This window comes from Callorhinus ursinus, unplaced genomic scaffold (genome assembly GCF_003265705.2).
Source record: "Callorhinus ursinus isolate GAN/ISIS: 27379988/994484 unplaced genomic scaffold, GSC_fseal_2.0 scaffold4, whole genome shotgun sequence".
NCBI lineage: Eukaryota > Metazoa > Chordata > Mammalia > Carnivora > Otariidae > Callorhinus > Callorhinus ursinus.
This window is the reverse complement of record NW_027397066.1, coordinates 2,963,488-2,974,602: the sequence shown is the minus strand read 5'-3', so window position 1 is coordinate 2,974,602 and position 11,115 is coordinate 2,963,488. Positions and strand designations below refer to the sequence as shown.

Sequence of the window (11,115 nt, the reverse complement as noted above, 5' to 3'; positions counted from 1 at the left end):
TCCACCTATCCATTTATCCAACCTTCTATCCATCCTTCCATCCTTTCACCCATTCACCCATCCTTCCTTCCATCCATCCATTTGAGGGCCAACTGCCTTCCCATCTAAGCACCAATGTACACCTTAATTTACTACATAAGTATAGAAAGTGACTGTGAATAAAATCACACAGAGCAATGATAACATACATTATTATTAATTAATATCCTTGATGTTTTTTGCTAATAATTGTGGCTAAACTTAAGAAATGAGCTCAGTCAGTCGTGACTTTGATGAGACCTCATTGGTCACAGTGATGCTCGGGCCAAAACAAGTATGAGTAGGTCCCAAAGCATCCAGCCAGCCTTGCCATGTGGACCCTCAAGTCTCCGGGGACCCTAGGGTTTGAGACGACCCCTCAGGTCACTGTATCTCCCCCAAGTGGAGCCTGAGGTGAAGCTCATCGGCAACATCCATGGCAATGAGGTGGCAGGGCGGGAGATGCTCATCTACCTGGCCCAGTACCTGTGCTCCGAGTACCTGTTGGGCAGTCCCCGTATCCAGCGCCTGCTCAACACTACCCGCATTCACCTGCTGCCCTCCATGAACCCCGACGGGTACGAGGTGGCGGCTGCCGAGGTGAGTGCCCCCTACACCGGATCCTGTGGGCCGCTACGTTTGACACCCTCCCATCTGTTCATTCACTAGCAGTGATTGGGGGTCTGTGTGCACCCACCGTTCTGGGTGATGGGCATTCAGCAGGCATCAACATCAGCAAGGTCCTACTTGGGGTGGGGGCAGACACCGATAATTCTGTGGTGTGTGAAAAAGAGGATGTGCTCTGTAGGGAAATCTGAGGGTGAGGGGGGCAGGGGGAGCTCTCAAGGTAGCTAGAGGGCCAGGGCTCTCTGATATGACTTTGAGCGGGGCCCCAGCGGAGGTGGGGAGCAAGCAGTGCACATAAAAGTTGGGGGGATTCAGGCAGGGGAGAGCCAGCGCAAGGCCCTGAGGTTGGAGCCTCAGCAAGGAGGTCGGGTGGGAGGAGCTGGACAGATGGGAGAGGTCAAGGACAGCTTGGCTGGACATGCTCCCAAGTTCATCACACAAAGCCAGGGAGAAACGGCAACCCTCACCTCCAACTCAGCCCAGCCCCGTGGCCTCCCTGCGGAAGGAGTCGGGGTGGGGTGTACTGACCCCTAGGTGGGGGTGGCTTGTGTTTTAGGGCGCCGGCTACAACGGGTGGACAAGCGGGAGGCAGAACGCACAGAACTTGGATCTGAACCGCAACTTCCCCGACCTGACGTCTGAGTACTACCGCCTGGCCGAGTCCCGCAGCGTGCGCAGTGACCACATCCCCATCCCACAGCACTACTGGTGGGGTAAGGTAGGAGCCACCCCCGACCACCCCGTGCACAGTCATGCATTTGAGGGGTCTCTGGTTATTCTGGGACTGCAGGTACGGTCTCTCCAGGGCAGGAGAGCCTGGCGATTAGCAGCCTGAGCCTCTGAGTCTCTGTTTCCTGCCTGGGACATGGGGGTAACTCTTCACTGGGTTGTTGGGGTTCAGGGAACATGTATGGAAAACACCCTGGGCCCGGCAGGTATTCAGTGACAGCTCCCAAGCAGGTTGCCTGGAGGAAGTGACGGCCCCAGAAGGTGGGAAAATGAGTTTCAGGCAAGGGTGTGGGCAGGTGGGAGAGCCTGGTGGCACCTGAAGGGAATCTTGGGGGCCGGGTGGGGGCTGGGCCAGGGCCTTGGGGCAGGGTGGGCAGGGATGGAGGGCCCAGAGATGGCCGGAGGAGGCTGTGGGCATGGCCGGGGCGGCCAGCGGGGCCATGCCTGGTCCTGAAGATGGTCTCGTCCGTGCTGGGCAGGTGGCCCCCGAGACCAAGGCGATAATGAAGTGGATGCGCACCACCCCGTTCGTGCTCTCGGCCAGCCTCCATGGGGGCGACCTGGTGGTGTCCTACCCCTTCGACTTCTCCAAGCACCCCCAGGAAGAGAAGATGTTTTCTCCCACGCCCGATGAGAAGGTGAGAGGGGGCGGGCCTACTGTGTGTGCAGGGGAGGCTGCACTGGGGGTGACGCCCTCGGGGCTGGCCTGACCTTGTTCCTGTTTTGAGCTCAGTGAGACCCACGCAGTCCCAGGAACACTAGGAGCTTTTCAGGCCCAGCTCTAAAGGCCTTTCCTCCAGGAAGCCCTCCAGCCAGCTGGAAGCAGCCCATCCTTCCTCTGGCCACACCCCACCGCCCATCAGTGTCCCCAGCGGGGAGCCCCTGGGGTGAGAACTGTAGCACCCCCGCCCTCCCTGCCTGGCCGCGGGGAGAGGGTGGGGTTCCAGGCAATGCCGGCAGAGGGCAGTGCTGCAGTGCGCATGGCCTGCGCCCGACCTTGGCCGCCTCCCTGCTTCTCCTGGGGCCTTGCAGGTTTGCTGAGGGTCCCCTGGGCCGGGAGGCAGCGGGAAATTCCTCAGAGGAAGAATTCTGGCCCCGGAGTTCCCTTGGGTCTGAAGAGGCCTTTCCCCGTTCAGGCCTCAGTTTCCCTCACTGGTCAGGCCAGCTGGGGAGGACGTGATGATGGCCAGGACCCTCTCCACCCCCTCTTCCCTTAAGGACTGGCTGCAGGTGGTCCCCTCGCCCTGATGGGACTCCTTCCCAAGCCTGATCCCGGAGCTCATGCAGGCTGGTCTGGGAGGTGGGAGTCCATCACTTCCCGTGTTTTGGAGGCGAAGGGGGTGATCTGTGTGGTCCAGGGCCCACAGACAAGCTCACTGAAGGAGCTGCCCACACTGTCCCCAGTGACCCCTCTCCCACCAAGGCCAGTCCCTGGGCTCCTTCCCATCTCCTCTGGGGACGACAAAGCTGGACGCTCTGGCCTTGGCTAGCCTGGGGGCTTGGAAAGGTCCCAGCTCTCTGTTCAGTCACCCAGCAGGGCTCCCGGTGGACCAGGGGCGGTGGGGAGCCAGGCCTGCCCTCTGCTTTGGGGCAGGGCAGGGAGCGGGGAGTGGGGGCTGCGTGGACCGCTGTCGGTAGCTCCCTGCCCGTTCCCCTCCCTCGGCCGCGCAGGTCAGTTCAGCCTCCCCCAGCCTCCCCTCCCGGCCCCCCCGATGTCGTGCGCTGGTCGGCCTCAAGCAGGACCAGCCCCTGACCCCCCCGGGCTGTCAGAGGGCGGAGCCAACAGCGGGACAAGGCCCGGGTCCCCTTGGCGGCCAGAGCCCTCGGTGCCAGGCCCCGTGTCTGAGTCCAGAGGCAGATGCATGAGGATGTCCCTGGGGGGGGGAAGTTCACCTCAACGAGTCCCACCAGAGTCAGAAAACTGTGAGTCTTCCCCACCAGCCATCAATCATGGATCGATCATGCTCAGGCCCACAGCCAGCAGTGGTCTCTGTGGAAACCAGGGTCCCAGGAGGGGCGCTGGGGGGCGGGGGAGTGCAAGGAGGGGCTGGCCAGGGTGTTCCACATCCCCTCCCCCAAACCCCCGTGGTGCCCCGTGGATGAGAGCAAGCACCTCTTGGTGCCATTCCAGGCCGTCTGTCCCCCTATACCTGTCCCTTCAGCCATAGTCTTTCTCCCAAGCTCGGCTCAAGCTCGGTCCTCCTCAAACCCTCCCCAACCCAGCCCACCCCCAGCAAGAGGGTCCCAGGCGGCAGAGCTGGGCAGCCCCTGGCCTGAGCTCCTGCAGAGCACCCCCCACCCCCCCACACCACCTCATTCATTTACAGCCGGCTGGCCTCCTGATGTCCTTGTCCGGTGCCCTGCCCCCAGGTCGGGCCTGTTCCCAGCAGGCCTGCGGCTTGTGTGTCCCTGGGCTTTGGGGACTGACGATGACTTTCCCTGCTCTCCCAAGGGCAGGCGGTGTGGCGGTGGGGCTGACTGATGGGCGACAGGGGGGAGACCGAGGCAGGATGTGTGGGGAGCCTGCCTCGCCAGGCCAGGCGCTGCTTTGCTGGCAGACAGGGGAGGGCCAGAGAGGGGGGAACCCCGGCAGAGTTCTCGAGACCACCCCGTCAGCACCTGTGGGCAGAAGGCCGTTTCCTTGGGTCCCTGGGACTCCGGGCCGAGGACAGCTGCTGGATGATCTGCCGACCTCCGTGACTGTGGGCCATGCGTGGGCTTGTATTTTGGGTGCTTGGTTTGTGTCTGAGGGACGGAGCTAAAATTGCACGGCCCTACCCCAGAGACACTGGACCCATCCTTCCCCGGGTCCTGGAGTCGCCATGACCCCCCACCGGAGAGACCCTCACTGTGGCCTGGCCCCACATGCCCAGCCTCCCCCTTTTTGCAGAGGGGTCCCCTCACAGGGACAGACTTCTCCCAGGGCCACGCGACTATGACAAGCGTAGTGCCCTGGGCCCTGTTGTCCACATGACCCCAGCTTGGGAGCTTCCACCCTGAGCAGACCCCGGGTCCTTTGCTGGGACACAGGCACGGGAGGACCTGCGCTCCTGCCTGGGGTGGGGGGGAGTGCTGCGCCGGGGGCAGGGGCTGTGGACACACTCAGACGTGCCCGCCCCTAAGGCTGCCCCCCGGGGTGCGGGCCCTGGGTCCCATGTCCCTCCACCCACCACAGTAGAAACCGCACGTGTGTGGCAGCAGGTGGGGGCCTCCCACAACCCAGGTTGTCCCTGGGGAACATGGGGTGATGGTTATCATAGAGGAGTCAGTGGGGAGGTCAGTGCAAATGAGGCCCGCCACAGGCTCCCGTCTCTCCCGAGGCCTGCCCTCTGCAGGAAGTGCCTGGGAAATTGCAGAGCTGACCTCGGGGAGCCCTGCCAGCGTCCCTTCAGTGCACCCCCTTCTTGGGAGAAAGCCCACCCTCCCTAGCCAGGTGTGCAGGGGCTCCATAGGGTGCCAGGTTCCCACCGCAGGGGCCTTGAGCTCTGGCTCTCCCACTTCCGGGCCTTTGCACATGCTGTACCATCTGTGTGGACACCATCCCCCTCCTATCTGTGCTGCAGAGCCCTCTTCACCCCACTGCCCCCAGCGTTGAGAGCGTGCTGCAGGGTGCCCCACCTTCTGGCCTTGGCCTCACGAGAAACCTGTCCCTTGGTCTTCTTTCCAGATATTCAAGCTGCTGGCCAGGGCCTATGCTGACGTCCACCCCATGATGATGGACAGGTCGGAGAACAGATGCGGCGGCAACTTCCTGAAGAGGGGCAGCATCATCAACGGGGCGGACTGGTACAGCTTCACTGGAGGTACGGGTGGGGGGGCTGGGCTGGGGCGGGGGACGGGGAGGGGGTGGGGCAGGGAGGGCTTCCGGGGGGGTGTGAGGGGGAGGGGGAGGTTGGGGAGGGGCTGGAAGGGAACGGCCATCTCCTCCCAGCAGCTCTTTGTGGGAACTGGATTCTGGAACTTCTGGAGTGTGGGGGAGGCAGCAGCATGTGTATCCCCGCCCGTGTGGTGGGGTCTGGCTTCAGTTCTAGCTGCTGTCTTGAGGACCTTCGCGGGGACAGGTGTGGTGGTGACAGGTGTGGCGGTGACAGGTGTGGCAGAGCTATATACTCCAGCCCCCCCCCCCCGCCGGTTCTGTGGGGGGACTTCGTGAGAGCTGACCTTGAGTGACCCCACCTGTGACCAATTCTTTTCTGCCTCTTGGGGGGTAGGAGGGAATAAAGAACTCCAATGAAACTTGAATTTCAGAGAAATAATGAAGCCTTTTTGGTACTGTATAAGTATGTCCCAATACCGCATGGGATATACTTACACTAAAACTTTATTCATTGTTTTTCTGAAGTTCCACGTTAACTGGGTGTCCAGGTGGACATCACACAGAGCAAAGCAGGGTGCACGGGACCCTGTGTGCCCTGAGAGGCACCTGCTGGGCCAGGCCCACGTGCTCCTGCACTCTGCCTGCCTCCCCTCCACCCTGGCACGACACTCAGTATTTGGGAGATTTGGCAGATGAGGAAATCGGGCTCGGGCAAGAGAAGGGCCTGTTGGCGTCCATGCCACAGGGGGCAGAGCTGTGGGCAGAGGACAGCCCCTTCAGCTCCTGTGCTGAAGCTAGTTCACAGCCCTGCTCAGCAACCTTGCCCCTGCTGCCCCCAGACGGCCCCAGTGGGCCTTTCCCGGGGGCATGGGGCCCTCTGTCCTTGGCCACTGGCCCCGTGTTGTCCTTGGGTCTGTGCCCCTGTGGCAGTGAGCCCGGCTGCCTCTCCCAGGCTCCGACCAACCCCGTGGGTCCCTTTAGGCTCTGGACATGGGGTCATGCTCAAGACTTGGAGTCCGGGACCCGCGCACCTGGGCTCTGAGGGACAGAAGCTGCCCCATGCCCCTGGGGAAGGCCCGCGGGCCGTGAAGTTCAAGTTGATAGCAGTAGCAGAAGGTGAAGTCGGTAGCAGTGGCTGCTGACTTTTGAAGCACAGGGGCTGCCTTTGCTCCCAACACAGGGCTGCCCCGGCCGTGCAGGAGGCCTGCCCTGGAGACCGGGTGTAGCTTCTACTGGACAAGAAACTCTGAAAGCCGATGGGACAGAGGGCAGGAGTGGGTGGGTGGCCGGCAGCCCGATTTTCTCGAAGCCTCTCTCTGCCACTGGTTTGCGCAGCCTGTGTTCTCCCTGGAAGTGGGGGCCAAAGGACCTTCTTCCCGGGGCTGTTCTTGGGCCTGGCTAGGTACATGGACGCTGTTGTCCTGGGGTCCAGGCCTGGAGAGGGGAGAGGGCCAGAGGCTTGGCCGCCGGGGCGCATGTGTCTCTACTGGAAATCGGCTCATTCCTTACCCACCGAGGGGCACACAAGATGGAGCGTAAGCCCAAGGACTTGGGTGCCAGAACACCTGGGTTCAAAGTGCAGCTCCGTCCCTTCCCCCCGTGGGACCTGGGTCAGGCTGCCAGCGGCCCGCGCCTCGGTCTGCTCCTCCGGAAAGTGGGGATGGCGCAGTAGCCACTCACGATTGCCCGGCGGCCCTGCCCCCGCCGGCCAGAGTGGGGGGGGGGTCCAGCGTGGGCGGGCGCGCGGGGGGCGGGCCAGGGGCGGGCGCCCGGGGGGGGGGGGGGCGCGGGGGTCGAGCGTGGGGCGGGCGTCCAGCGCGGGGGCGCGGGGGGGCGGGTGCCCAGCGCGGGCGCGCGGGTGTCGAGCGCGGCTACGCGCTCAGGCTGCCCCCCTGCGCCGCAGGTATGTCCGACTTCAACTACCTGCACAGCAACTGCTTCGAGATCACGGTGGAGCTGGGCTGCGTCAAGTTCCCCCCGGAGGAGGCCCTCTACACGATCTGGCAGCACAACAAGGAGCCCCTCCTGAACTTCGTGGAGATGGTGAGCCCCCACGGCTTCGCTCCGCCAGCCTGGCGGGCGCTGCGGGGCGGACCGGGTGCGCGGCTGCGCGGCTGCTTGGCTGCCCCTGACTTGTGGATTGGCTAGCCGTCCATCCGTTCACTGGCCACCTCCTGTCGGCCAGCCCTGGGGGCACTTGGGACCGCAGGGGGCATGCGTTGGGGCCCCCACGATAGCGAGGCTCTCAGGACCTAAAGGGGCACCACCGAACAGGGAGAATGCAGGGACCAAGGCGGCCCAGGGATGGCACCTGACTCAGCCTTGGAGACCATGGAGGTGGTAGAGGAGGTGGCACCCGCCTGCATCATGAAGAAGTAGGAGGAACCAGGCAGTGGAAGACCTCAGGCAGTAGCGATGGCATGGGAGGGTCCCCAGGCCACAGTGAGGAGCGTGGATGCGGGAACGGACTGGGCACTGGGTCGGGGGGAGGCCTCAGGATGATGCTCTGGGCAGTGGGGCCTGGAGCATGTTTGTTCCTCGGGCTCAGAGGGGTGGGGTGGGGCAGCCGGACTGAGGGGTAACTGCTGTCCTGGGGCCACGGTCACCCAGAAATAGGTGGTGGTGCTGAGCAGAAGCCACTGGGAACGTGCTAGAACAATCGTCAGTGGACCCCCAGAGTGGTCCCCCAGCAGCGTGGTGACCGCGGCCCGTGCCTCTCCCAGTCCTGCCTGCCAGTGTGGCTCACAGTGGCGGTCTGAGGGCGGTAACCTCATGGGACAGGCATGCAAGGGGTGAGGCGGAGCCTAGCATGGCTCTGCAGATGCCCCAGTGACTTTTCTCCTGAACATTTTCGAGACTCAGGTGACTCACACGTTGGCACATGTCCCCGGGAGAAGCAGGCCCTGAGGGAGGGAGATACAGGAGGTCCCGAAGGGGACAGTGAGGGGGTGTACGTGCATAGCACCTTACAGTTGGCACCCCCCACCTACGGCATTCAATCCTGACACCAGTCCTGAGTGTTAGAAGGGGCTGCCCCATTTTGTGGGTCGAGGGACAGGTGCCATGGGAGGACGGTCCTGGCCTGGGGCTGCTGGGTCACTCGTGGGCTCCCAGGCCTGGCTCTCAGCAGCCACGAGAAAACCAGAGGAGGAGACAGAGGGTCAGACAGTGACAGGGCCTGCCCCGTGTCGCCCAGCGACTGTCCAGAGCTCAGAGCTCACACTCTGATCTGCCTGCCCCAAACCTCAGTTCTGTCAATGAATCCTTTCTAGAAAGATCAGGAACCTTCCTCCAGGCAAGAACCAAGCAGAACCTCCTGGGTCAGCAGTCGCCGCTGTCGGATAAAAAGCAAAGCCCAGATAAGAGCTGGACATTGTTAGTGTTGTTCGAGCTTCTGTTTTATGGCTGTGCCTGCGACCTCTTGCTGTGTGGGGCAGGTCATCATTCAGTAATGGGTCTGGGCCAGACCCCTCGCTCATTTCATTTTACGGCTGTCTGGTGAAAATTAGTTTTAAGGAGCCTTAAATGGGGCTGGGATTGCTCTGTGGATATTGTATGTGAGGTCTTGGGGTATAAAGATTTAATAGTGAGCACGGAAGGGTGGCAGGCGGGTCGTGAAGCCGGGTGTGGCTGGCCTCTGAGGACGATGCCCCAGGAAGGCCGTGCTGGGGCTTCTGATAAGAATCGAGTCTGTCATGGCCCATGGAGGCCTTCTTCACAGTGATGCTGACCAGACCTTGGGTGGGTGTCTGCATCTCCCCGGGTTGGGAAGGGAGGGGCGTGCGCACCATGTCTCCTTCCCTCCCGGAGAGCTCCACGTCCTGGGTCTGCAGGAAGGTGACTCCTCAGCCTGAAAGCAAGGGCAGAACAAAGTTTAGCCCGTGCAAGCTGACATGAAATGAGACCCTGCTATGTGGTCTGGTCTCTCTTCTAGGTTGGGGGGAGGAGGGCAGATGGTGACATTTTGGCGAGATCAGGGCTGGGAGTGTGGAAGCCCAGCGCTGGGGATCCCGGAGGAGGCCTCTGATGTAGCTGGTCATCAAGGAGGGCTTCTTGGAGGAAGAGGAGTGTGGGGGAGAGGAATTGGTTGGTTCTGAGCAGAGCAGGGGCAGGATGGGGGGTCGGAGGCCTGGGGCAGCACTGCAGCTGTGGGGGGCAGCCTCCCGGGAGAGAAGAGTCTCTCTGCACTGTCTCCCCTCCCACCCAGTCATCTTGGCCTCGTTTGACATGACCCGTGGGCCGCAAGTTGTTTGCAGTCCGATAGAGCAAGGGCGGGTTGGCTTGTTTATTGTCGACATTTTTAGGAGAAGGAGCGTGAACAGGGCCAGGCAGTTCTGAGGGGGCCCTGCTTGGGATGCAGTTTCCTCACCCGAAGGCATATGCTCGGAGCGTGCAGCGCCTAGACCGGGACCTGCCCTGAGTCCCGGCTCTGCTGTGGGCCATTCTCCAGCAACACCCGAGGCCCATTTTACAGATGGGAGATGGTGTTGAGATGCAGGGTAGCTTGTCCAAGACCAGAGAGTGATTGACGCCTTGGCTGGGACTGACACGAGGGTCCACATCCTGGGTCCGTGTCCTCGCAGGGCCCACGCTCAGGAGCGGCCACACCGACCTGCTCTGTATATGAAGGGGGAGCTGAGATGAGCTCCGGGGTTTTCTGCTCAGCACTCCTGGCCCAGGAGAGACGGTTGGGTGGACCCTCGAGCAGAACTGCAGGGTCACACGCAAGAGGGGGCTCTGAGGACAGACGAATGGGAGCTGGCTGGGCTAGGCCGCCCGTCCTCTGGAGAGCACACACCCTATCCGCGCCCTCTCTCTCTATCTCTTCAGGTGCACCGCGGCATCAAAGGTGTGGTGATGGACAAATTTGGCAAGCCGGTCAAAAACGCCCGGATTTTGGTCAAGGGCATCCGCCATGACATCACCACAGGTGAGCACCTTCCTGGGGCCCGAGTCGTGGTGGCTGGCTCCCGCAAGCGGTCATCGGCCCGGTGCCCCGAGGGGCTGCTCCACTCATCCTCCACGGGTTTTGAGGGATGAATAAGAGTTGGGCTGAGGAAGCAGTGGGAAGGGTGCTCCAGGCCAGTGCAGAGGCAGGTGCTTGCCCTCCAGGCTGATGCCCCTCAGACCCCCGCGTCTCGGCACCTCAAGCCCGAATGTGAGCCTGGGTCTGAGAATCACTTGTGTTCTATTTGTTCACAGCCCCAGATGGCGACTACTGGAGACTGCTACCTCCGGGGTCCCACATCGTCATAGCTCAGGCCCCCGGCTACTCCAAGGTCATCAAGAAGGTCACCATCCCCGCCCGGATGAAGAGGGCTGGCCGCGTGGACTTCATTCTCCAGCCTCTGGGCACCGGACCCAAGAAGCTCCTCCTCGGGCCACGGAGAAATGGGTCTGGGCCCCGAGACCCCCCGGGAGGTGCCAGCCCATACGGGGAGCCCGAGGAGCCGGGCTGGGAGCCCCTCGGGGGACGGAGGCAGCCCTCTGCGGGCGGGAGTAAGCCGTGGTGGTGGTCCTACTTCACATCCCTGAGTCAGCACAAGCCGCGCTGGCTGCTCAAGTACTAGCTGCCCCCCACCCTCTGGCCCAGAGGCTCCAGGCTCTTGATTTTGTCTTCGGAAGACACCTTGTAAAGCTGTTTCTGTTTTATTAAAGTCATTTTATTTACTGTCGGCCATGGTGAGAGGCTCTGGGCATGAGGCACGCCGGCCTCGTCCACCCGAATGGCCCCGGGGCAAGTGGTCCCATGGGCAGCCAGCTGTGGGGTGGACCCTGAGGCCCCAAAGCAAGAGGGGCCCTCTACCTTACAGATGGGGACACTGAGGCTCCCAGGGAGGTGACACATGGGGAGGGAGGTGCAGGGCCAGCCAGGAGCAGAGACTCGGGAGTATGCGGAGGTGGGATGCAAAGGAGAAAGTTTT

General features: G+C 62.4%; 1 protein-coding gene across 1 annotated transcript in view; it reads left to right on the top strand.

Moving 5' to 3' along the window:
* Positions 1 to 10,860, top strand: part of CPZ (carboxypeptidase Z) — a 29,517-nt gene extending 18,657 nt beyond the window's left edge. Inside the window, exons 4-10 of the mRNA XM_025887484.2 lie at positions 422 to 618; positions 1,202 to 1,363; positions 1,854 to 2,012; positions 5,042 to 5,177; positions 7,095 to 7,234; positions 10,022 to 10,121; positions 10,394 to 10,860. Of these exons, the coding sequence (XP_025743269.1) occupies positions 422 to 618; positions 1,202 to 1,363; positions 1,854 to 2,012; positions 5,042 to 5,177; positions 7,095 to 7,234; positions 10,022 to 10,121; positions 10,394 to 10,761 (1,262 nt within the window). The 3' untranslated portion in view covers positions 10,762 to 10,860. The remainder of the gene's footprint in view (positions 1 to 421; positions 619 to 1,201; positions 1,364 to 1,853; positions 2,013 to 5,041; positions 5,178 to 7,094; positions 7,235 to 10,021; positions 10,122 to 10,393) is intronic.
* The last annotated feature ends 255 nt before the right edge of the window (positions 10,861 to 11,115 follow it).